Source organism: Polypterus senegalus, chromosome 10, assembly GCF_016835505.1.
Source record: "Polypterus senegalus isolate Bchr_013 chromosome 10, ASM1683550v1, whole genome shotgun sequence".
Taxonomy (NCBI): domain Eukaryota; kingdom Metazoa; phylum Chordata; class Cladistia; order Polypteriformes; family Polypteridae; genus Polypterus; species Polypterus senegalus.
In genome coordinates, this window is record NC_053163.1 from 171,247,600 (window position 1) to 171,272,825 (window position 25,226).

Consider the following 25,226-nt stretch of genomic DNA (forward strand, 5'->3'; position numbering starts at 1 on the left):
GGACTGGGTGCTTGACCATCACAGTGCAAATACCCACATCAGGGCCAAATAACAACACCAGTTCTCCTAACCTGCATGTCTTTGGACTGAGGGAGGAAACCCACATGGGCACAGTTATAACATGCAAACTCCACGCAGGTAGCACCAGAACGCAAACTCCGGTCTCCTTATTGCTACCACCATAATCACATTGATGCCAATGGAAAACATGATGGTTAAGTTATTGTCTGTTTTACCTGCATTGTTATCACTCTTTAATTTAATATTGTTTTTTATTAGTATGCTGCTGCTGGAGTATGTGAATTCCCCTTTGAGATTATTAAAGCATCTATCTATCTATCTATCTATCTATCTATCTATCTATCTATCTATCTATCTATCTATCTATCTATCTATCTATCTATCATTAAAATGCATCTCCAAGTGTTTTCTATAGATTGTAAAAAATGAATAATTCTGAATAAAAATGCAAGACATGATGAAAAAAAATAATAAAATGAAAACATCATTTACCATCTTCTTATATAATACACTACTGTGGCTGTCTGTTTGTCTGTCCAGGATTTTAAATCACCATTAGCTGGCAAACCATTTGACTTGAACTCTGGTACACATGTACTCCATTACGTCTCATATGTGCTTTCATGGTGACGAGTGGCCTCCAAGGTTATTCCGCCTTTTATTTTATTTTATTGTAGAATCAACTGTAGACAGCTGCCAGCGGGGCGGCCGTGCAGCGCATGCATACAGGTGCCGTTCTCGTTCCCTACCACCTTCGCCGTCACTTCCCCACCTCTTCATATCTTAAATCAGATTGAAGACTTAAGTGTCAGCTTAAGTGAAAAATGAAAGACAAACGTATTAAGTAATTGCAACACAAACATCGACCTAATCAGTTTTAATGTGAAAAGATGCCAACGAAAGAAGAGAAGCGGGCCACTAGGGTGGAGAAAAGAAGAGCTGCTCAGGAAGCGGCAAGAGCATCAACCTCTGAGCAAACAAATGATAAACGTACAGAGAAAGAGGAGGAAAACTAGGAATGCTCAAGTCAAGTGGATTCACTGCACGTTATCGTTACAGCAGTGTGCTGCTACTGGTATAATATAATGCTGCTGTTTGTGTGTGTGTCCCTCTAAAACCATCTGATTGGTCAGTTTGCTTTTGGTTGCCCAGTGGTAGGGATGATGACCATATATGATACATATGGGGTACAAACTTCAGTTCCTGATTGTGACTCGAGTTACTATAGAGCCTTTCAACAACAACAAAGTGACAAATTTACCGAGCAACACTGGGTCACTAAATTGTAAAAAGACATGAGTTGCCTTTAAAGATGGGATGATGTCACAAGAATACATCTGATTTTACCACATCAGGTAATGGGAGCCCGTTATTCATTTATGGTAGTTAAAAAGTAGACAGGAGGTGATCAACGCTCCTTGAAATGACAAAGTTGGAAAAGAAGGCTTTACAGGTATATTGATTTAAAGTGGACAGTGAGAAAGAAAGGAAAACAGTAACAGGATAGGGAAATGTATCAAAGGATGACCATAGCCAGAACGACTTTAGCCAAAATGAAAAACAAAATTGCAGTCAAAAAAGGCATGCAAGGATTCAAAATATCAGAAAACAAATTACAAATGAAGCAAACGTTATTCATTTGTTTTTAAAGACTTCAATCCAATCATGAAGCCTGGGAGCTGCTTTGGTATTTATTATTGCACTATTGATGAAATTGTCAGGCTGTGCAGGGCGATGCTCTTGCAACTCAGGGAGGCATCAGCAGCGGAAACATAAAATGTCGTCACCGTCAGTAAGTTTCCGTACTTTTATATTTTCGTTGGAAATGGTGAAGGCAGGAGGAGCAGTAACTGGGCATTAAAAAGCTGGCACGACGCTGGGAAAATTGCATCACAAATGAAGGTGACCATGTAGAAAAGGGATGTCATTTGTTTATGAAATTCTTAATAGAGTTAAAAAAAATTGCAAAAACTTTTTGAACTTTCATCATAATAATATCAACCTTTCCCAAGAGACAAATAATACTGTACTATAAACTGTTTAATGTGTTAGTCACAACTGATATCTGATACAAATTCTAGACATTTGCACAAAGCCTATTTTGAGCAGGATGGAGTTTAAAATGAACAAAGGCCTTCAAACAAGATTGTAGGATGAGTGGAACAGACTGGGAACTGTCAAGTTTTGTTATAAATTCAGTTTCACATTAAACATTTCAGTTGTTTATGATGCCTATTTTGATTTTTATTATTTTCATACTATTTTATTGTTTTCTATTATTCCAAAAGTAAAACTTTGATTTATTTTTTGTCCATGTCCATAGAATGCACACTGTGTCTCAAAGCCTGTATAGCAATACTGAATATGGTGAGGTTTAGCATTTAAATTCCAAGAGAAATATGCTTAACCTCAGGCAGGTATTATTCCACACACCAGCCTTGCATTTAGGTCAAGAGATATCAAATATTTAAAAATGTTTTTCTATTACCTGTCTTCAACAGGTAACCTGCATGGGTCATATTTAAAAACAGAAATGTTCTATGTGTGCCTTTGAAGAAGTAATGAAAAAAAAATAATGCACTCACTTTCAAAACAATGAACAGTTATGTCTTCAAATGTCCCTGAATGTTACACCTTGTTCATATTTTCTATTTTGTTCTGTAATTGCAGGAGTCTTCTCCACTCTCCAGTCTGACATCCTGCATGTGAAAAGGAAACTTGGAGATTCCTTCACATTTCCACAAAAGATTCCTCAGGATGGATTTCTCAGATTTGGCCACTTTGTTACATTATCAACTGTAGCACTGATATCTAATTGGAACATAAGTCGCTTGTATACGGACAAATTCTTAGGACGCCTACAAGTGGACAGTGATGACCGATCCTTGACAATCACTCACTTGCGACTTGAGGACAGTGGGATTTACCAGTTGGAGGACGTCACAGGAGACAAGTTTACCAAAAATTACAATTTAACTGTATATGGTAAGTTTATGTGTATGTATGTGAGCAACCATATTCCATTTTCCAAATATCTAATTTAAAGTTGAATAGTGAAGTAAGCCCTAATGAATCAGTGAAAAAGAAAACAAAAAAAAAAGAACTATAATACAACCACTATTTGACGTATGTATACAGTATGATTAGATTGTAACTAAAGCTTTTTTCTAATAAATTGTATGTATGTCTGACCTTTGCAGTGGAGTTTACACCAATAATTTGCTAATCTATTCCAGCCATAAGCTTTGAATATTTAATATTGTAAAGTATCTAGCAGATCCTGGACTCCCTGTGGCCTGGAAACATATACTGTATATTAGTTACACTTGAAATAAGGGCTATTCATAAAAAAGTAAGAAGAATGACAAAGACTAGAAGTTAATGTAAAGCATAATACTTGAACCCCTTACCAATGGCTTGGTGATAGTCTTGTATAAGCCAGCATGTATAATGTTGATCTCCAGAACAGGATGACCCATATGTGAAAGTGTTATATGCAGAGTCATAAGTCTTGGACTAGATATGTCAGGAATATCCATAGAATTTCAGGGTGCAGACAAACACCTCCACCTAACATGTTATTGGATGTCTGCTCCTTTAGATTCAAATTAAATATAAAGCACTTAACATTGATTAGTCCAAATATAAAAAAAGAAATTTACTATGAGAGCAGTTTGAAGAGTGTTTACAGTTTGCTTAGAGTACTTAGGATGATTGATAGATTTACGTAGGAGACAAATGATTATTAATACATCCATCCACCGATTTTCACAAACACTCCATTCAATCCAAATATTTTTCTAAGAGACTATCCTGGCAGCACTAATCTTAAACTGGGAATCGGCCCTGTATACGATGCCAGTACATTCCAGAGAGCGTTCATGCACACATCAATGCTTACAAATTTTAATCTGCAGTTAACCCTTAAACTGCCGGAACCGGCTATAGTTGATTCCCAATGTAATTTGCCTGCAAGCCGGAGTCGATTATATTCGGCGACATACATTCATTGAACTCCACAATTGGCAGAAGTTGTTTCCCAATGCAATTTGCCAGCACAACAGAGCTGATCAGTCAGTGCTGTATATTCGTTGAGCAGCCAGCTGATGAGCACTGCCAGCCCCGGCAGAACTGCAGCGTCACTGTCTCTGGGATTGAGCCTCCGCACTAGACGAGCCTGGCAGCATCAGCGTTGGCCTCTGTGTGCTCATGTGCAGAAAGTTTAAGTGAATTTGGCTTGGTGATTTACTGAATTTCATCAATGGCGTCACTTGCACCTTGTACATATCATAATTGATTGTTGCAGTTGTTTTTTTTTATAGTTTTTACAGTTCATTGGCAGTGTGTAAAATGATCAGCGTTGCAGTAATTGTGATGCTCTTTGCATGAAAAAAAAATGTTTTCCGTTAAAATTGCACATTTTCTTTCTGAATTATGACGTTTACTTAAAAAGTGCAGCAAAAAAGTATTTGGCGTCCAGAGGTGCGTTAACCTCCAAGTATGTGGCAGTTTAAATAATCTAATATAGAAATATAGAGTTGGGGGGATAAAATCATATGAACCTGCATGTATGGCTCAATTCTTGTCTTCTTCTATTATACCACTCGCATTATCAAGTGTGAAAACATGCTGAATATGCAATGCCAGATGCTGGTCATATCTTTATAATCTGTGATGCTATATGGGTCTTTGCCATTTCAGCATCATGTGTTTCTAGTTCAATTTCAAGCAGTTCAGCAGATTTCAATCAGTTTAGCTGTATTAATGTTCCTCTTCCATTCTCGTATAACAAATGTTTTCGTCCTAATACAATTATGCTGCCATATTCAGCGTCTTATCCACTCAATAACTGTTTTGTGTGATACATGCTATATATTTAAATCCCATATCTATTGTTAATTTCATGTTGTTGCATATTTATTGACATGTTGCCTTTTCCATCATTGCTTTGTTTAGTAATTTGTGACTTCTGTGCTGTTGTACCCCATACTGTAGTGCAGCTGCATGTTTCACCAGTGGGGCTTTTTCACAGTGACAATAAGTTGAATGGCATTTAGAAGAGAGTGAGATTAGATGCACTAATAAATGCACTTTATTACCCCCTTGGGGAAATTCAGATACATACAGCAGCAGAAACAACAAAAACAAGAATAGAGACTCACAGGACAAATAATACAGCCAATCAATCAATCGATCAATAACATCATTCAACCAAGCAATCAATCAGTAAGTAAATAAAAAATAAATGAATATTGTGCAAATATTTCAAAATGAACTTAACAAATACATCGAGAGGAAGCATTACATTACCTGGTAGCAGTGGGTGGAAAAGACCCTCAGAGGCACTTTTTAGCACATTGTGGTGGGATGAGTCTGTGGCTAAAAGTGTTGCACAAGAGCGCCTCCCACATGGTATGGAGGGGATTTTCATGATGCCGTCCAATTTTGCCACCATTCTCTTTTCCACAACAGTTTCCAATGTGTCCATGTATCCAGACCACAACACTGAACGGGAAATGATGTCAAACAACGAAGTCCCTGAAAAATATTTTTTTGAAAACACTGCAAAAATGCACCAGGAAAATGCTTAATATAAACACTTGCAAAGCACCACCAAAATGCTCGAAAACTGGAAAATGCCAGAAATTTACAACACTCAAGTGTGAATGGACCCTTATAATTAAAGGTGTCTGAAGATTATTATTTATTCACTTTGTTCAATGACTGCCCCTAAAAGCACAGCTTATCCCAGGACAGAGGGTTATTAAATGAAAACATTTTTAAATAGTGGCAGTAATGGTACACAAATGGGCTAAAAATAATAGCAAAACAGAAAAGGAAACCAATGTCCAAGAACTTCAATATACTGTCTTACAGTGTGGACCAGTAACTGAACTTTGAAGTACTTTAAATGACTCAGAATTCTGACAGTCAGAATTAAGATATAAAATATAGAAGGTCTACTTGGTAAATTATAGCGTCTGTTTCCTTTTTTCTAAAGGGAATCAAGGAATAGAAATCAATTTAGAAATTTCAGGTGCTACCTACTTTCACAATTTTAGAGCATTTTAGCTTCTGTGCCACACTTGCTAAAAAGAAACACTAGTTGGTCACGGATTTATTTTCAAATGTGTGTATACAGTGGGTGGTTGTACCACTGAACGACACCTCCAGGCTACTGAGTATAAATTTAATGTCTGCACACGGCTTCGATTCACAGCTTATGTGGAATGTGTGTGCTCTCCTCTTATCTTCTTTGGAGATTTTATCTGGGATTTTCCTCTCCATTTTTGACTCTCTGTTGGCACAGTTAGCCAGTTGCCATTTAACTTAACACGCACATTTTTCTTCCTGTATGCTGAAGATATTCAATTCAGATTAACTGGGGAAGCTGGGGTGAGGGATGTGGGAGTTTTACGGTGTATTATGCGTGTGTTCTGTACCATCACTACCAGTGTTGGACCCTATCTTGTGCCCCCTTGACCATGAGCTGCATTAAATGCATTTGACAAAGAACACATTAAGAAGTGTCATCTTATAGTACACACACATACACACACACACACTCTTATACCTGACCTACACAAGGAGAATGTGCCCACCCTTAGGAATTAGGGCTCTTGAACCTAAATGAAAGGAAAATTAAGGTAAAAGATTCAACATAAACTGAACCAAAAGCTTCAGAGTGTTGGAAACACAAGGTACAATAATATGTATGCAAAACGGTATGCAAAAAAATTATGCAAAACAGCAGACCAACTTTTGGAACAGGATGGCTTATTCACTTATTACCTCATTACTGAAATTCTACATTTCTCTCTCTGTTGCTCTATTTCTCCAATTTTGTCTTCTCATTCTCCTGCCAGTCAACCTCTTACAAGCCAGCACAAGCTCAGCAAGAGGTTAAGCCCCATCCAGGAACCAAAATCTAAATACATCACATAAATAGTAAGAATGACCTTTAGTACATCTGAGGGAGTCCTTCTAGCACTAACCCTAAATGGAAACCAGGAGGCGCACGGCTCCCCAAATCCCAGACACAACAGCCACAGAGCCCACAAGCTCAGCAACACACGTTTATTTACAAATTCTCCCTCACTCCCCACATCAGTACAGTGTAAGCACCCAGCAGCACCGTCTACAGCACAATCTTTCTTTTCTTCACCACCACTCCTGCTCCTCCAACAAGCTTCGTCCCTCTTCCGGAGTGTTCCAGGTGGCTCATCAGGATTAACTGGAATTACTCCCAGGTGTGATGGAAACTCAAAGTAAGATTCTACAGCTCCCCCTGGGGGCCGCCACAAGACACAACAGGGCTGTGCCAAACTCCCAGCATGCCCTGTAGCAGAACAAGACACTACTGCAGAATTAAGTATGTAAAAATTGAATGCCTAATAAGAAAATAACAATGTCATCACATTTTAATATATTAAAACACAAACACTAGGTACCAAACATTACATTTATTTTAGGCAGCATTGAACAAAACGCCCTAAGACATATTTTTTCCTCTGTCTCTGCTGTTACAATACATAATAGACCATTGTTAAGTGTATTAATAAATTATTTCCTTAATAGGAGTCGAAAAAACCATGTAATTTCTGTAAACAGTCGAGCCAAGTGATTCTACATGCCGGCCCTTCATATGTATTACTACTGTCCATCCATCCATTTTCCAACTCGCTCTATCCTAACACATGGTCACAGGGGTCTGCTGGAGCCAATCCCAGCCAACACAAGGCACATGGCAGGAAACAAACACCAGGCAGGGTGCCAGCCCACCATAGTATTACTACTGTGCACTGTGCTATTACAGCATTACAATATTTCATAATAGTCAATATTATATATCGCTTATTTACTCTAATGCTTCTCAAGGCCTAACAGTTTCAATCAAGATATAATGCATATTGGTCCTTTCTAATAATCTTGTCGTTCCATGGACTTACAAAAGGAAAGGTGCTGAACTTCTTTAATTTTAAATCACTCTTACAATGAATTTCATATTACCATAACAAACTGTCAGAGGTCTGTTCCAGAAGATAGATGCTCTCACCCTCAGATACACAAAGAGCCGCATTATCATTCGATTTGCTAAGACTTTCTTGGCTCCCCTGGACGGCTTCATAAACTGTTCTTTAAGTTGTGGATCATGGTGATGGCTCACAGCCTAGCCTCAATCAAGTACAATATGAAACTTATTACACAAGTATGGGCATTCATTCTGGGAGGATGGAAACTTTTGCCTGTTTATGTCAAAGTTACACTCACACAAACTTTCAGTTTTCCGCCTTTACTATACAATACCACCAGGCCATGTTGGGCAATTTAGCCAGGGCATCTGGATACACCCTACTCTTTACAAAGGCTGCTTGTGAATATTTTATGACCAAAGATAGTCAGGACCTCAGTTTTATGTCTCATCCGAAGAATGGCAACATTTTTATAGCACAGTGTCCTCGTCACTCCACATTACAGGCCACAGGTTAAGTGTCCCCTGCTCTTCCAAGTTTTAACTAGGAGGTCTCCCATCCAAGTACTGGCTTGGCCTGAATGTGCTTAGCTTCAGATTGGTGATCTGTTCTGTGTGTGAAATGGCTGCTAATTTACCCTTAAAGTAGACACCGTAAATCTCACTTTTAAGTATTACTTTTAAAACACAAAAGGTGTGACTTTTAAATTGTACAACCTGCATAAAACCATATCATCATGGTTAAGTAAATGGTTAGTTCTGAGACTTGGTAATGTCTAGACTGCTGGGCTCTAAAGAGAATGCTGACGACAGGAGCGTCACTTTAACAGGCTTGAGAGGGTCTCAGGTTGCTGAATGAGCCTGAGGCTTCAGTGTGTCTCGTCTGCAGCTGGAGTCTGTTGGTATCCACTGCTTACACACTTAAGCCCAAGAACCTAATCATTTGATATAAAAGTATGCAAGAAATGAATGTGAGAAACCTTTGAGTAATTTTTTTGTAATGTAAAACATTTTATAATAGTCATGCCAACTGTAATGTGTAATCTGGAATTACCAAGAAATAACTAACAATTATGAAGTTTTTGGTATTGTAACTAAAGGTTTCAGCTGTTGTCTCATACCTGAATTAAAGATGACATCTCCTGTCATTGCTCGCATATTTATAATAAGTGTAAAAAAATGTTTGACTTTCAAAAATACAAAAATAGGCAGGTGTCATCTGCTCGTGGTTATCCATTAGCTTCCTCTAGCCAAAGTTGCAAAGGAAAAAATCAACAACCTTATTAAAAATAACTGAAAAATGAACATTTATAAAAATAGCAAGGAATAGTGGAATTGGACACCATACAGCTTTTTTATTATAACTGGTTTCTCAGGCATCTAGAATAGGGGCAAATGTTTAACAGTAGGGGTGGTCATTTTGTACTGAAGTAGTCAGAGGTGCATATATTTGATTAGTATGTATTGATTGCCAAATTATATACTTAATGAACTATAAATTTAATATGCTTTTACTTCAGGCACAGTACATAATGAAGATGGGTCTCACATTGATCAGTCACCATTATCTTCTTTATTTTTAATTTTTTTTTCCCACAGTGCCGGTACCAAAGCCTAAAGTGATTTCTTTCCTGTTTGACAATGGCAGCTGCAGCCTCTTCTGCTCAGTGGAAAATGACACAGAAGTTACCGTGTTCTGGCAAAAAGGAGGCAATTCTGGGGTCCAGGGTAATATTTATGGAAACATGCTGCTGCTGGAAAAGCAAGAGGCTGAGGAGCAGTACATGTGTGTGGCAGAGAATCCCTTCAGCAAGGAGAACATAACAGTCACAACACAGAAGATGTGTAAAAAGAAAGGTAACATTGCTTTATGATGCAGCTTAAGATGTGACAGGAAGAAACAAAGACTTGATTTTTATTTACTGTAGGTTTCAGTGCTATAAACTACTAAAAATACATGGAATGATTGATTATGTGGTATTTTGTGAACACAAGAGTCCTGAAGCATGAAATTCTCAAAAATTACTCAGAATGCCCAGAGAAGGAATCTTGGCTGAAATATAACACAGTACAGTACCAATTTATGGCGAACTGAGATGAGGCATGTGAAAAAAGCACAAAGATATGCAAAAAAAGGTTTGGGGTTCCACCCCGTATATTAACAACAGGTTCTTTCCTAATAAGTATTGGATGAGAGAATAATCTATAAAGACTGAGTCCAGATTGTGACTGATTGTAGGAGGCAAGTGATTGGCTTTATATACAGAGGGCAGGAAGATGAGGGTCCAACAGGATTAGGTGGAAGTGAGATCAGTTTGGAGTGGTCTGGAGACGGAATTAGAACCCGGTAGGTGTTTAGGCATTTTTTCCTTCCTGTGATCTGCAGAGGTGGAAGAAGAGATGTGTGTGACATGCAATTCATACTTATGGCCAATGGCCATAGTAAACAATAGGGTAATAATGTTCTGGAAATTGTGAAAACCAGCGGCAATAATACATCTTTTGCTGTTATCATTATCATATAACAGAGTCTCATATGTTTTCCGACTCTTGGAGAGCCCTTTGAGGATTGTTTTGATCCATGCTGCTCCATGTGGCTAAATGTTCAACCCAAACTGTCTTCCTTACACCAGTGCTTCTCAACCTTTATTGTCCCATAGCCCAGTTTTGCCTTTACAAATTCATTGATGACCCACTAGCAGCAATTAGTAACAACAGATCTTGGGAAAATGAGTATATGGGGGGTTTACCCTTGGTGAAGCAAGCTCACTTACAAATAGAGAAACAAATGGCACAGCACAGTCAATTGTTTAGGTGGTCCACTATGACTGACGAGAATGAAAAATCAGAAAAGAGATCTCCTTCATATCTTTTTGGTTTCTTCTTGACAGCAATGACATCATAAAGAAATAAAATGGAGACATGGTCTTTGGTTTCTCAGATTTTTCTCCTGAATGTAGGGGTCTCCTCTTGAGTTTTAGTGGACATCTCAGCAAAGTCACACATGGGGATCGGATCTTCTTCTTTTTTTTTTTTTTTTTGCAGTTTCAAAGTATTTGCTTTATGTGTTCAGTAATATCTGATGTATGGATGTATGGACAGTAATAATAAAACACTTTACTAGGATTACAAAGCTGTAGTCCTTGCTTCTGAATAACACAATTAGCTGCTCTAATTTATATTTCTGTGTTCCAGTTAGGTGAGACTCATTCTAGAAGAAAACACTGCCAGTGTAGCATAGTGGTTAAGATTTTGAACATCAAATCCTGAGGTTGTGGACTCAAAGCCCACTACTGATGCCATTGTGTGACTACGAGAAAATCACTTCACCTGCCTGTGAAACTAATGCCTGTACAAACTAATTGTATCTCTCAATTTATTATACGTCACCTCAGAAAAAGACATCTGTCTAACAAAAAAATAAGAAGTCTTGAAAGAGATTAAAACAAGGCTACCAAGGGAGCTCAAAAATGTAACATATTTTAAATCTGTTTAATCTCATGTCTCCTTTTTGTCTAAATCTAATTCTCCTAAGCAATTGTAAGAGAAGCATCTGTGACAAAAGTTGATTCTTGAATGATTCTTAAATTCATAAATGAGAAGCTCTTTTAAGTCTCTTGAGCCATCAAAGATCAACCTTGGAGTGGTAAAATTTTCCTTTGAGGACCCACTTGTGAACCACCAGCTGAAATTCAAGTTGCTACCCAGTGGTCGAGAAATACTACCTTGCATGGACCTAGTGTGCTGATACTGAGACTCGAAGATCGGTCTCTGCAGTTAAAGTGTACACATACAGTATGTGACCAACACCAGACTCGCAGAGCCACAATTGCAATGGCTTGAACACTTTGTGAATGACATATGGCCAATCTGATATCCGCTCAAATGACCTGTCCCAAATGGAGTCGTAAGTTGGCACATGACTGTACACTAAAATTCACAGACATTTTGTCAAAATACATTTAAGTCTCTGAAAATTCTTGATTGTCCCAGCCAAGGCCCAGAAGTAAACCCTAAAACAACAACAACAACATTTATTTATATAGCACATTTTCATACAAACAGTAGCTCAAAGTGCTTTATATAATAAAGAATAGAAAAATAAAAGACACAGTAAGAAAATAAAATAAGTCAGCATTAATTAACATAGAATAATAGTAAGTTCCAATGGCCAGGGTGGACAGAAAAAAAAAAAAACTCCAGACGGCTGGAGAAAAAAATAAAATCTGTAGGGATTCCAGACCATTAGACTGCCCAGTCCCCTCTACTGTACCCTATACTGTAGAACATCCTTGGAGAGACCAGAAGCTGGCAGATTACAGATATTTCCCTCAAATCTAACAGAGGCTGAGAAGATTTATCAGAAAGAATGGGATAATCTGCCCAAGAACCCAAGGACACTCAAAGCTGTAATTGCTGCCAAATTAGCTTCTACAAAGAATTAAATTAAAGATATGAATGCTTCAATGAAGGAAAAATTTCAGTTCTTGAGTTTTAAAAAGCTTGAAAATCTTTTGAAAACGTGTCACTTTGTCATTATGGGTTATTGAGTGTAGATGGATGAACAAAAATGGCAAATGCATCCATGTCAAATAAAACCTACAGCACAATAAAGTGGGCAAAAGGTGAAGGAGCCTGAATACTTCAGGAATCCACTTTTTGTTAACACTTCTCATCAGGAATGATAGCACTTCTCACATTACTTAAAATTAATTACTTCCAAAACATTTACAGTTTCATTTAAAAAAAAATATTCCAAAAATGAAGTAGCTGAGATGTTGATGGCTTAGTAAGTTATAATGAGAATACATGGCTTCAAACATTAAAAGGATTCTCAATCCTTAAAATTTAAATAAAATTACCACAATAGTTTATTAAAAATCAAGTTTATGGTGTCAGTTTCAATAAAGAAATGGGAACCATTGCTACGAATCAAGTTTCAAAACAAATGCAACTTTATTAGTTTTGGATTGTAATAAAATTACCAGATTTGATTGTGATTGGAGTTTGAGGTTGAACTCTCCCACGCTCCACTATTATTGCATCCTGAAAAGCAAGTTCATGATTGGAATGACTTATGTAGGCAGAGTTAGTCCTTTCTGGTGCCCGGGAAGCTGGAAATATCAAAGTCCTTACCTTGTTTTATTCTGAATTCACTGTGCCTCTTCCTCTTGGTCAAATTTAAGCTTACACTGTGCTGGTTCAGTTGTAGTTTTGAAAATGATATCTGGTTGTCCGCAGTCTCTTCATGGTGGAGTTTTTTTCTTTTTTTAAATTCATCCTAAAATCGTAATTTGGTAACTTCATAACTCATACATTCATTTTCCAAACCTGCTTTATCCTGAACAGGGTCATGGGGAAGCTGGAATCTACCCTAACAAGCATAGGGCAGGAGGCAGGAACAACCCCTGGACAGGGTGCCAGTCCATCACAGGGTGAATTATCTCTCAATACGTCTGCTATTTATCTCAAGGATAATCTCCCAATCAATAAATCACTCCATTTTTATTGTAGCTATCAATTTTTCTATTGATTACCATCAGAAAATATTATAATGAAAAGCAACCTAATATCACGCTTGATTTTATTTTATTTTGTTCATCCCATTTGGAGGATAATTTATTCACTGCTGGAATTTACAACTTACAGTACATAATTTTTGTTTGTTTTATCAACAGATGAAGATGGTGAAAATGTTCAACCAAGGACTCATTATATCATCACTACAGTAGCAGCTGTAGCCATCATCTTCATAGCCATTGCACTTTTGTGTGTTTGTCTGAGACGGAAATTGTTGCAGAAAGAAGGCAGGTACATGTTTTCTATGCTACTTCATTTTTTATAACTTAAAATAAGATGTATAGGACTATTAACTCTAATGTGGATCATACAGCATATGAGAACATGAGAGCAACCATTAAGAAGGATATTAGGGAGGCCTAAAGGCAGTTGGAGAGGAATATAGAAGATTAAGCGAAAGACAAGACAAAGAGATTCTTTCAGCATTTTAGGAGTAAAAGAGCAGTCAAGGAGTAGGTGAGGTGTGTGGGAATAGTAAAGAAGAATTAAATATACAGACTGTGAAATAGAAAATGCTCTAAACTCATGTTTTTGTGAGGTCTTCACATGAGAGTAAGTGGATAACCCCCCAGCAGTAACAGGGACTACTAAGGAGGTACTGAGTAAGTTGGGAATTGTAGAGAGACAAGTGCTGCTCAGATTAAATAAGATGAAATCAAACAAATTACCAGGACCCGATAATATTTATTAGCAAGCTCTTAAGGAGGTTAGCGAGTACAGATAAACTCTTGACACATATTTTAAGGATTTCACTGTGCACTGGGGAAATTCCAAAAAACTGGGAAATAGCAAATATCATCCTGTTATATAAAAAGGATGATCTGCCATATTCAAGCAACTATAGACCGGTAAGCTTAACATGCATTACAAGAAATTTAATGGAAGGAATTGTTAAGGTTAAGATTGAGCAACACCTGGCAAGGACATGAGTTTTACAGAACAGTCAGGATGGTTTCAGACAAGGAGGTCGTGTTGCACCAACATGCAGGAATTCTAAGAGGAAGCAACAAAAGGACAGTTGAACATGTGATGTTATTCATCTGGACTTTCAGAACACATTTGATAAGGTGCCACATGAGAGGTTGGCCATCAAACTAAAAGAAGTGGGAGTTCAGGGTCCTGTTTTTAGGTGGGTGTAGAATTGGCTCAGACACAGGAAGTAAAGGGTGATGGTGTGAGGAACCAAATCAGAATTGGCTGATGTTAAGAGAGGTGACCAGCAGGGGGACGAGCTAAGGCTGCTTATTATTTTTAATATCTATAGATCATTTGGATAGGGATATAAAAAATGAGCTGTTTAAATTTGCAGATGATACAACTGGATTGGCAGAGAATCAAGATTTAGTGTGGTAGACAGTAGGACTTTAGGGACTTTCAAAACTAGACTTGATGTTATTTTGGAAGGATTAAGTGGATTGCACTGGCAGGCTTTGTTGGGCTGAAAACAAAAATCATCCAAACAGTTAAGTTTTGTCTTTTCATGTAGTACTCCTGCGGTGAATTGGCACCCTGCCCGGGATTGGTTCCTGCCTTGTGCCCTGTGTTGGCTGGGATTGGCTCCAGCAGACCCCCGGTGACCCTGAGTTTGGATTCAGCGGGTTGGAAAATGGATGGATGGATGTAGTATTCTGTTACTGAAGAGGGAGACTTATTTGTGATATATTTTATTTTTATTAGACACGTAAAGTCCAAACTTCTGAAAATGATTTTTGATCGATCCTCCCCAGGTGGCACTCCTTACCCCTTGTGTTTCATTACATTTCTTATTCTTAATCCTTTTCATGGTCATGGGGAGCCTGAGCCTATCCTAATAGCAATGGACAGGAAACCACCCAATGACAGATGCCATTTCATCACAGGGCACAAAGACCCTCCATCATATGTTCTCAAATCCATTTCAGAGATGTAGAGCACCAGAGGCTATCCTAGCAGCTTTAGGAGCAGGATAGGAACCAACCCGGATGGGAAGTCAATCATTCACAGGATACACACACAATGATAACAGGTTAAGCTCATCAATTAACCTAACACGGATATCTTAGAACCCAATGAGGAGGACCAATGCAGACACTACACAGACATATATCTGGTTGCCAGATTTGAACTTGGGCAGTTGGATTTTGTAAGGCTGCAGCAGCGCTGTCCCCTTCACCAATGTGTTATCCTTGGGCGTTTATTGGATTTTCAAACATACATAAACTGCTGAATGTTGAAAATGAATGTGGAACAGAAAATCACAGTGTCCTCCCCACAGCTTGAGACTGACTGGGGTCGGAGGCCATAAAAAAAGACTGATGACCAAAAGAAGGAAGTGCTAGCAAAATCATGCCACTTCACTAGACCTGGCTCTCAGTTTGCCTCACACATTTGCCCTTTCACACCACATTACATCTCATCAGATGAACACAAGTCACGCTATCTGGCTAATAATAACCTTTCATCTAGATTAACAGTAAACACTGTGATTTGATATTTGTCAATTTCTAAATGACCTAGAAATGCCAGATGATTCCCCTTTAGCAGCTCAAGACCACCGCCTCTGATTTCCACCTTTAAAAGCCATAGGGGGACTGCCATTTCTATAAGATGGTTAAGTAGCACCCCAATACCATCTACTTGAGTGCCCATGCTGCACCACTAAAATAAGATGGATTAGGCCTGGAAGGTCACTCTGTCTCTGAAGGAGTTTCTTTGCCGGAGTGCCAGGGTGGAAAATGACACAATACTTAAGTAGCTATCGATGGGAAACTAAGAGGAAGTATGAGTGAGCCTCTTCAAACAAACACATTTTTTTTTTCTCCCAGCAGTTTCCATGACAGGCCAATATAATAACATCCTGTGGTGAAGATCACATGGCATCGCCACATTGCCAAGGCTGATAAATTCAGATAAAACAGTTAAAAGAAATCACCCCCATGACTGTGTGGAATTGTGGTCCAAAATATTTATAGAAAGAGAACAAGAGATGGGCCTTTCCTCAGTTTAACAAGTGACCCTCTCTGTAAATGAATGACCGGCAATAAAGAATGCAGCTTTCCGGAAAGAGATAAGCTAAATGAGGGCATCTGCTGTTTAAAATAGCTCTGTTTACAAGCGTACTGTAATCCAGGGGGATTTCTCCATGCAGTAAAAAAGAAGTAACTTAGCATGCGTCCCTTGCAGGGTACAATTGTTCAATATTTCAGCTTTTGTCCATCTTTTAAGAGTTTATTATTCCTGTTTGGAAAATCTCTGTTACGAAGTAGACAGGGTCTCATTCTTAGCTTATTTCTCTTTTGTTTATTTGTCGCGCCTTCTTTTAAGTTAAATTGTGTATTTTATGCCTTTATTTTGTTTAATTTATCATTGAGTATTGTTTTGAGGATGTTGAGATGGATGTGTGGAGTAGCACAGCTTGGTATGATCAGGAATGAGAAATTTAGAGGTACCATTAAAGTTGTAATAATCTCAAAAGACAGCATAAGAAAGATGGTTAAAGTGGTATGGACAAGTCAAGAGGACAGAGGACAACCGTGTGGGGAGAAGTGAACAATGAGTAAAGCGGATGGAATGTGTGAAGGAGAATCTAAGGGAGAAAGGGGCAGAATGGAGGAGGCTGGTCCAATTTAACGACCCCACATAACAGAGGGAGAAGCTTTAGAAGAAGAAAAAGATTTTTTATTGATTATTTCATGTTTCTGTTTTGTTGTTATCCTTTCTCCTTTCTGTATATTGAACCTGAGTACACGGGGCCACCCGATGTTACGGCTCGTGAAACCTTTTCTATTTAAGAGCACAGAAGACCAAATGATTACTGTGAACTGCAGACACAAACATGGTGAATAAGGAGTGTTAGGTGGCCAAAAGGCTTTACTGGCCAGGCCATGCCTCTTTTGTCTACATGGAAAAGGCCTCACCCCAATGGGGCTTAATCCCAGCACCAATGGCCTGTCTCATGCTCTAACAGCACAAAAGGAATTTTAACTTCAAAAACAAACTTAAAAATCTCAAAAATATAACAGAAACCCCATAAGTAGGTGGGTAACCGTAAACCTTGGCTTAAGAACATAAGAATTTTGACAAATGAGAGGAGACCATTCAGTCCATTGAGTCTGTTTGCTTAGTAAATAGCTAAGCTGTCCCAATATCTCATCCAGATTCTTCTCAAATGTTGTCAAGGTTTCTGCTTCAACTCCATGTCTCGGTAGTTTGTTCTTTGTGTAAAGAAGTGCTTCCTGATTTCAGTCATAAATGCACTTCCCCTTAATTTCCACTGAAGTTCTTGAGTACGGGATTCACCCTTAAGCTGTAAGAATGTTGCTGGATCTACTTTATCAATGGCTTGAAGTATTGAATTAAGTCGCCAAGAACTCTTCTCTGCTCGAGACTAAACAGGTTTAATTCTTGAAGTCTGTCACAGCAGGACGTGTCCTCAAGCTCTGAGATGCACTTGGTTGCTCTTCTCTGCACAGCTTCAAGTGCTGCTATGTCTTTCTTGTAGCGTGGTGACCACAACTACACACAATACTTCAGATGTGGTCTTACTAGTAGATTATATAGTTTGAGCATAATGTCCCTTGACTTAAATCTGACGGTTATTATGATATAACCTAACATATTATTTTCCATTTTAATTGCTTCTCCACACCGTTTAGGTGATGCAAATGTTGTGTTAACATAAACCCCTAAATCCTTTTCACAGGTAGCTTCCTGTAGGACAGTGTCTTACAATTTGTATTTATCATTGACCAGCTTTCCCCCGCAGCTCCGCCCACTTAGTAGTGAAACAGCTCAAACCTTAAAAATCAATAAACAAACAGATATTGCTAGTTATGCTGAGGCAAAGTACGCTCTAACACGTGTCGCGAGAGGTAGACTGACAGGAATGGAGGCTGGTGAGGGAGTGAGGCGGGCCCCTCCTTGCTCTCCACTCTTGACTTCACGCTTCCCCGTTCCCCCAGCCCGCAGCCTCTCTCTCGGATTAACACAAATAAATTGCTTTTGTAAGCGAACTGTGATACTTAGTGTGATGAGAAAAATCGCAAAATCAACCAGAATGTTCAAGAAAATTATAGAAAAAAACCCGATCTAAATCTGTTAAGTAGTTCTCTCATGACAAGCAGGCAGACAGACAGATGTTACATTTTATATAGAGAGAGATGTTCCTTTTCCCAAGTATATCACTTTGTACTTTTCTACATTAAGGTTCATATTCCAAGTGTTCACCCGGGTCTGAAGGTTTTCTAGGTCTTTCTGAATTCTTTTTGCTGCCTTCTCAGTGTCTGCCATCCCTCCAATTTTAGTGTCACCTGGCGAATTTGACAAGTTTACTAACTATACCATCAATGTTATTAATGGACATCAGAAAAAGTAACAGTCTCACAATGACTAGGCCTTCATTTCTGTTTTGATGCGGAGCCTCAAACATAACAAAATAGGCATGAGGCTTCCTGAAAGGACAGCAAAGGCAGGGTAGTCTGCCCAAGGACATTTACCCTAGATCCAGCTAGTATCAAAACTGCTAGCAGTAAGCTTCTGGACAAGCAGGACCCAAACAAGGGAAGCTTACAAAATACTAAGAAATGTCCCATAAAGTCTCAGAATATATCAGATGTCCCACAAGAGGAAGGTTGACCATAAATCCCAGTTTGTAGACAAAATTGCAAATAAGGAACCTTTATGAATTAGGATCTATTAACAAAAAATAGAAAAACACAAGGGAAAGCTCAAATGGGCAAAAATAGAACAAAGGAGTTGCCTAAAAGGCAATCCCATTGTAATCAAGTCCACAAATTACAATTGCAATCCTTAAAGCAGAAGCAAAAAAGCCAACTGGAACTGACACAATGGTTTCCTGCTCTGAGCTCACTCTGCTAGTGAGTGGGAGGGCTCAGAGGTGATGAGGTCAGAGTGACCCCGCCCCCTGGGGCTCCACCCACAGAATACAAGGAATTTTAAAGAACAGTACATACTAACAGTCATAATAGAAAATACATAAAAATAGGACCCTCAAAAACAACAATAAAACATGTTTAGACTGAAACATAACACTTTTCTATGTGCATTTTACACATTTTTAACATGTTTACTAATTTGAGAATTTGCTTCTGTCCCAGTTTCCTCAGACACCTTAAAGTCATGCATTCTAGATACACGGATGACTTTTAATTGCCAGCATTTGCCAGAACAGAACTGCCTTGAACTTGGTGCTGCTAGAATATGTTTTGACTTCCAGGGATACTGTAGTGGAAAAACCAAAATACAGTAAAATCTTGAATTGCGAGTAACTTAGTTTGCAAGCGTTTTGCAAGACAAACTACATTTTTAAATAAATTTTAACTTGATAAATGAGCGAGGTCTTGCAATATGAGTAGTCCGTATACGCTTTGTTGGCCTAGCGTTACGTGATTACAAGTAAGCCAATGGTTCTTCTCTCTCTCCCTCTCTCTCTCTCGCCGGGGGATTGTGGGTAATTATCTCCCATGCTCGGTCTCATTTGGCATGCCTCACTCATATAGTTAATATGCGTACGAGCGTATAATGTTAAGTATAGCATTGTGACCACATGTGTGTGCTGTAGCATGTGAGTCCCTGTCATGCACCCCAAAAAATTGAGGCTGAGTTCAGTACTGTAGCAAAACCAGCTTTATTCAGCTTGAAACAGGAACAGCATAGTCATTTATTGTTCTGCCACTCTCCTATACAGAGACATGGCAATCCAACAGGGTCGTGACCAGTTTAGTGGCCAAATAATACTGTTCCCTTGCATTTATAATGTTCCTTGCAAAACCCATCGACTAAACAATGTTTTTGGATTTGCTTTTACGGCAAACTGCTACAGTGCTGGAAGCCTGCGGTTGCTTCGGGAAACTCTTCTACGTGTTGTCCCATTTGAGGGGAATCCCAAAAGAATTTAGAATTCTTACAGTGCGTAAAGCATTTTTTTAATTTTGTGTCCAAGTGTAATGACTCTTCAGACAAAAGCAACTGTTATTTGGATAGGCTCCTTGTTAAAGTCGCAAAAAAAAAGAAGATTCCAGTGAGCCAACAGATAGCAGAGATTCCATTAGTTAGAGTGAAAGTCGTCCAACACAATAACTCTCCGCCTCCTCTTCCTCTCTCTTGTCTCCCTCACACCAGCCACAATTCTTTTCAAAGGTAAAGTGCAGGTTAATTTGTTTTACATATTTTAATTTATATTTTGTATTAATTAATAATTTTTGTATGAATATTTTTGGGTTGTAGAACGAATCATCTGAGTTTCCATTATTTCTTATTGAGAAATTCGCTTTGATATACGAATGCTTTGGATTACAAGCAAGTTTCCGGAATGAATCATGCTTGCAAACCGAGGCACCACTGTAATTAAAAAATAATTCATTCCTTTAATCAAAGAAATCCACAAGCCCAATATTACTGCATGCGCTGCAGGGAGGTGTTGTATATCCTAGAAATGATCCATAGTTCTGGTCATTGGGAAAATATGAAAAATCTGTAAGTGAAATTATCAGGTCTGAGTGTAAATGTTCTGCTAAAACGTCCCTCAGGAACACAAGGATGATTTAAGACCTTGAATGAAATAACATTTGTAAATTATTAAAGAAAGCTACAATCTATTTGGGGGTTTGAAAAGGAATCCAATCCAGGCATGGAACCTGAGATGTAGGTGTAGTGATACGGAAGTGCTCAACAACACTTCAATACCTCCATACCTCTTCTGTTGAGTGTTGGACCCTTTTCACCAAATTTCTGCTTCCGTTTGGTCAAGCTTCATGATTGTTTCCACAGAATGTAGAGATGTCAATGGCCCAGTCTATTATTCAAGAAAGTTCTTAACTGGGATGCTGGAGTCATTGATATCAATAACGGATGGATGAATTAAGTTTTGCACTGTTGCTATGCTTTCTTTGACAATTTTGTTTTCTGCTCTGTCCATTCGCAAGTTTGCCTTTTTTTCTTTTTGCTCACATTTCCATATAACATACAACAGTACCTGATAAACCATCCCAAGGTGCAATGTTTGTCTCCTTCTCTCTGTAATCAGCTTGAGTCCAAACCATTTACAAAAGCATGGCACCCTGCTGCCATTACACTCCCAAGTAGGTCTTCTATTCATCACATGAACAGCTACATGAACACAAAACAGTTCTGTATCATTCATCATGTAGAAAGAGCAGAAGTTGACCAGAAAATTTAGAAAAATTGAAAATGGGTGTAAATATCTATCAATATTGTGGAAATAAAACAGAATGTTTTTGGGAAAAAATTGTTTAAAGTCTGAAATGGTCTTCTAGACACCTCCTTGTGGCTGGTTAGCGTCATTCCACCTCTTCATCTATCCATTGTGAACAGGTGAATGTATACAGGGTGAGTCCCAAAAAGTGCTGGGGTACCAGATGTGTCACCCCTTTTCAATTCCAAACAATTTTTAAATCAAAATAGACCCACAAGGGGCACAAAACAGAACTAAGAATCACACAGTTTTCTTGGCTTCCTGAGGTTAGTGGGTCTGTCAAGGGGACCTCCATTCTTTGACAAGTCGGGGTCTTAATGATACACGGACATCTGGAGGAGTCAGATTTTTAAAGCCCTTTGGCCAGAAGGGGCGCAGTCAGTTGCCCTTAAGAGGTGTCTTCATGCCACTGCAGAGGAGTGAAAAAACAAGACTCTTAGCAACAGCAACCCCTCTTGCCCTGGTGGGGTATTGCATGCCTGTGATGAGCCCGGAAGGTGTTCCTCTGTACATACGTGACACCATCAATTATTAGTATTATTACCCGTCTTAACACTGAATTCTTCTCAATTAAAAAAATATGTTTAGACCTTCAAGAAGTAAATAGCATCCTCGCCAGTCTGAACCTCTGGGTGAACACCGCCCGCTGCGCCACCAGATCACACCGTTTCAAAATATCTTTAGCACATAAATGAGTTAAAACTAAACTGATATTTTATTTATAGGTTTCTGTTCCTGGATTGCACAAAGTGCAAATCTTTCCTGCTTGGCTGTGCGATTGATTTCCTGAACACAATCAGAGTATTGTCCACCAACTGTGCTCCTTGCATAACTCCCAGTACTGCCGTGATAATTACAGGTTCCCAGTGACCCTAAACTGGGCCAATTAAATTTACCCCTCAAGCACATGCAAGATTAAATGAACATGAGTACAACAAATGTTCAGATGTCACTTTATTACACGCTATGCACGGCGACCCCCACCTCACCAGCTGTTGCTACATAACTGGTTGACGCACTTGAATCAATCATAATTTCCTTGCAAAATTCTTCTTTAAAAATGCTTAAGAAATGCTGGAAAAACATTCATAAACCTCCTGAGAAATGTCCCAGAAAAGCCTCAAAAACACTTCCAAGGTGATATTAAAACACTTGAAAAATACCAAACGAACACTGGAAATTTGCAGAGCTAAACTATGAATGAACGCTTCAATGTGTGAGGCAACAGCACCACTCTCTGTGCCACCGTGCTGTAAAACTACTCAGTCTAGTTATGGTCTCAGAAGCCAGTGCCTGACCCAGCGATAACAGTTGCAGGGCTGGTGGTTCCAGCTATTTCTTATGTTTACTAAACCTGAAATGCATTTAAACATCTTGTTTTTGCTCTCACTTTGCTCCATCTTGTTTTGAAGTCTGTAACTTGTGCTTCTTTTTTAATTTTTAATGAACTGTTACAACAGGACAAGAATCTGACAAAAAGGAAAACCATGAGATCGACATCAGCCTTATTAATGGTGAGCTTATTTCTGGTTCCAGCTTTCTGGGGAATCTCTCAAAAATAATAAGTGAAGGTAGTGTAGCATTAGAGTGGCATGGCAACTCACTGGATGGTGTTTTGGGTCTTCAGCTTCAAGTGTCCATTCCTATGATGTCCTACTGGTGTTCTGTTTTTTTTTTTCCTCTTGGGACTCCTGGGTTTAATTCTAATCTCAAACGATACGCTGGCAGGTTTGGGGTCATAGTGTGAGTGTGTCATCATGTGACAAAGAACACTTTTGTACCTTACACGATTCTGTCTTTGTCTGTATATCCATGTAAAAGGTGGCACAGGAATGCCCAAGTAGTAGCCCTGTCAGTGTTTCAGTATCACTAAGATGTTTTATTTGTAAAATAACAGAATAAAAAATTGTGCTGTATCTTACACTTGAAAACGCCTGTTACCCTGTGCGATACATGGTCTCCACTAGCAGTGACACAAAGTTCCACCTTTTATGAGGAACTCTTTCCATTGTAATAAGAACGAGTCTCCAGACATCATAAAGGTTTGAGCCAGCCACCCGTATATTATTTCCCAGCTGCAAAAAGTTTTTAGATATTTGAACAGAGATGTTCACGAGACTGAGTCCAAAACAGAACTGATCATTCAGAGGTAAGATGGCGGTTTTAAGGGCTTGGGAAGGAAATGATGTCATCTAGTCCGGAACTGAAAATGATGTCATCAGAGGTGCCGGAGCTGGAAGTGATGTCATCAGAGGCGCTGGAACCTGGTGAAATTTCCCGGGAATGATCTGCAAGAAACTGAGAGAGACAATCAGCACACCTTGCCACCCCCTGGTCTGGTGTAGTATTACTGTACAGTTCCCCAGGCCTTTTAGCTGTCTCCTAAACGCACGTGTATGACACCATGTAAGTCATAATGTTACAATACAATACAATGCAATTTATTTTAGAATAGCCCAAAATCACATAAAGAAGTGCCACAAGGGGCTTTAACAGGCCTTGCCTTTTGAGAGCCCCCCAGACTTGACTTTGTAAGAAGACAAGGAAAACCTCCTAAGAAAAATCTTTGTAGGGAAAAAATGGACGAAACCTTGGGAAAGGCAATTCAAAAAGAGACCCCTTTCCAGGTATGTTGGGCATGCAGTGGGTGTCAAAAAAAGAGGGTCAATACAACACAATACACAGAACAGAACACAATCATCAATACAATATAATAGTGTAATAGAAATATATTACAAGTACAGAGCAGGATTTAACAGTAGATGATATCACGTAATAGGAGTCCTAAAGACCTCGCCCATCAAGTTGCCTCACCCTGTTGGCCATTCCACAGCTGAGTAAGCGCTGGGCAGGCAAAACAAATTGGCAGGTGAGCAGTGGCACCAAATGCTACATTTGAGTACCAAGAAGAGAAACAGAATAGGTGAGGGTTAGTAACATATTACAATTATCGTATTTCTTATTTTTTAGTGCTAATGACTAACAGAGATAATAATAATAATAATAATAATAATAATAATAATATATTTTATTTATATAAGGTGCCTTTCTGAAAACTCAAGGACACCGAACAAACAATAAATAAATAAATAAATAAATAAATGACACAATTATAAACAACTAAAAACATCAGAAAATATTTAAAACCAAACATAACCACTGTAATCATAAAGAAAAAGCCATTTTAAACAGATGTGTTTTAAGTTCACATTTGAAGGTTGAATATGATTTGATGCAGATGCAGTCTGTACAGTTAATCAGCAGCTCTAGTCAGGGTGTGCTAAACTGATGTAGTGAGTCTTCAGCCAGGATTTGAAAGCTGAGACCAAAGGGGCATCTCTTATTGTAGCAGGGAGACCAGTTCACAGTTTAGGAGCCCTGTAACTAAAAGCTCAACCTCCCACTCCACTGATATTTTATTAATCCTTGGAATCCTAAGCA

At 38.7% G+C, this 25,226-nt stretch overlaps 1 protein-coding gene and 1 long non-coding RNA gene across 8 annotated transcripts in view; one reads left to right on the plus strand and one right to left on the minus strand.

The window, feature by feature from the left end:
- LOC120538070 (SLAM family member 6-like) overlaps positions 1-25,226 on the plus strand; it is a 54,807-nt gene that overhangs the window by 10,143 nt on the left and 19,438 nt on the right. For 4 of the 7 annotated variants that reach the window (XM_039767479.1, XM_039767481.1, XM_039767480.1 and 1 more), the window contains exons 2-5: positions 2,692-3,006; positions 9,593-9,850; positions 13,672-13,800; positions 23,246-23,299. In XM_039767479.1, coding sequence (XP_039623413.1) covers positions 2,692-3,006; positions 9,593-9,850; positions 13,672-13,800; positions 23,246-23,299 — 756 coding nt within the window. Of the gene's footprint in view, positions 1-2,691; positions 3,007-9,592; positions 9,851-13,671; positions 13,805-23,245; positions 23,300-25,226 lie in introns of all 7 variants that reach the window. The other 3 variants (XM_039767484.1, XM_039767485.1, XM_039767483.1) reach the window with 2 other exon arrangements.
- LOC120538074 overlaps positions 23,966-25,226 on the minus strand; it is a 33,348-nt gene continuing 32,087 nt past the window's right edge. Inside the window, exon 5 of the long non-coding RNA XR_005635439.1 lies at positions 23,966-24,083. This is a non-coding gene — a long non-coding RNA (uncharacterized LOC120538074). The remainder of the gene's footprint in view (positions 24,084-25,226) is intronic.